This window comes from Chrysochloris asiatica, unplaced genomic scaffold, assembly GCF_000296735.1.
Source record: "Chrysochloris asiatica unplaced genomic scaffold, ChrAsi1.0 scaffold00118, whole genome shotgun sequence".
Lineage (NCBI taxonomy): Eukaryota > Metazoa > Chordata > Mammalia > Afrosoricida > Chrysochloridae > Chrysochloris > Chrysochloris asiatica.
In genome coordinates, this window is record NW_006408636.1 from 9,238,873 (window position 1) to 9,240,696 (window position 1,824).

General features: G+C 36.0%; 1 protein-coding gene across 1 annotated transcript in view; it reads left to right on the forward strand.

Moving 5' to 3' along the window:
* The window catches only part of OGT (O-linked N-acetylglucosamine (GlcNAc) transferase), a 52,936-nt gene that overhangs the window by 26,820 nt on the left and 24,292 nt on the right, over positions 1–1,824 (forward strand). Inside the window, exons 10-12 of the mRNA XM_006868555.1 lie at positions 7–92; positions 239–328; positions 1,732–1,824. Of these exons, the coding sequence (XP_006868617.1) occupies positions 7–92; positions 239–328; positions 1,732–1,824 (269 nt within the window). The remainder of the gene's footprint in view (positions 1–6; positions 93–238; positions 329–1,731) is intronic.

Here is a 1,824-nt window from a genome sequence, read left to right on the forward strand (position 1 = left end):
GTGTAGGATATGTGAGTTCTGACTTTGGGAATCATCCTACGTCTCACCTTATGCAGTCTATTCCAGGCATGCACAATCCTGATAAATTTGAGGTAAGAATAGTATTTCTCTAGAGTCATTTTAAAAGCAAACACATGTAGTGGTGGTTTTATTTGTCAACATTTGGTGTTAAATCTAGTGTCTTTTAGAAACATTTGAGCCAAGGCTGTTAAAAGGTATGGTGTATACTGCCTTTCAGGTATTTTGCTATGCTTTGAGCCCAGATGATGGCACAAACTTCCGCGTGAAGGTAATGGCAGAAGCCAATCATTTCATTGATCTCTCTCAGGTAGGTGAATGTCTTATACTTCCAACTTTTTTGTTATGAGCAAATATTGAATAAAACTTTTAGTGTATAGTATGGAGTTCAGCAATTTCTTTGATCTTATTTCCTTGGTCATTTACATTTACAATTGACGTGACTTTGGGTAAGGTTGCAAGTAGAATTAGATGTGTGTTATGTTTGTGCTTGGATATGTATCTTTCCTGGGGATTGTGCCAGTACTTCTGACAGGTATTTAATAAATATTAGCTGAATAAATTTAATAAAATCTTGGCTTGGAAGAAGACTAAATTGGTAATTTAAAGAAAATGGATGTGATTTAGTGGACTTTGGATATCTTTATTTCTATACTTGCTGTACTGCTAGTTTTTCTAGGAACATAAATGTTGTGATAAATTAAGATTGAAATGGGGAATTAAATTTGCTGAGGACTGTAGACTGGATTTTTTTCTTTAGACACTATTGACCAGTTTGGTGACTGTGTATTAGATATAATATGCAAGCCTAGTAGAAGGGTTGTGATTCTTGTCATTTTATAAATAATATACACCAACATCTTTTGCAGTATAGCTGCTGCTTCAGAAGTAAGCATGACCATTTTTGATATAGGTTAAACTCTTTGTGACTAAGAAGCTCTTCCATCAAGCCCTTCCACACCTTTCATAATGTGGTCACAATCTTGTTTGCCAGTACTTTCACACCATTATGTATACCCTATGTTGTTGTGTGACATTGAGTCTATTCTACCTCAAAGCAGCCCTATATAGGACAGAGCAGAACTGTCCCAAAGGGTTTCCAAGGCTGTAAATCTTTTTATGCAAAGGAACCCTGGTGGCGCTATGGGTTAGGAATTGGGCCACTAACCGCAAGGTAGATAGATACCTCAAGCCCATCATAGGAGAAAGATGAAAATGTTGGTTCCTGTAAAGATTTACAGTTTCAGGAACACTTTAAAGGGGGAATCGACTCACGTCTTTCTCCTATGGAGTAACTTGTGGGTTCAAACTATCAGCCTTTTAGTTAATAGCCCAGTTTGCAGCCCAGTGCTTAACCACTCTGTCACCAGAGCTCCCTATGTTATACTAGACTTTAAAAAAAATTATTCACCGTACCTTAAACTATTAATTTTACTCTGATTCTTAATTCACACTGTTCTCAACTAAGTTTGTATTGAAACTACTATTTGCATTTTGAAGGCCCTCTTTAAATATCAACTCCTTTCAATACTCAGTCTTCTAATCCAGAAGTAAACTCACCTTTGTGTTGTTTCTATAATGCCTTTGGACCCATTTTAATGGAACTTAACCATATTTCTGCCCTGTACTAGTGTAGTATGTATTCTTTATCAGTTTTACATTTGAGAATCTCAATTATTTTTAATGTAATTGACTAATTTTTTTATTCCATAGATTCCATGCAATGGAAAAGCAGCTGATCGCATCCACCAGGATGGAATACACATCCTTGTAAATATGAATGGTTATACCAAGGGTGCTCGAAAT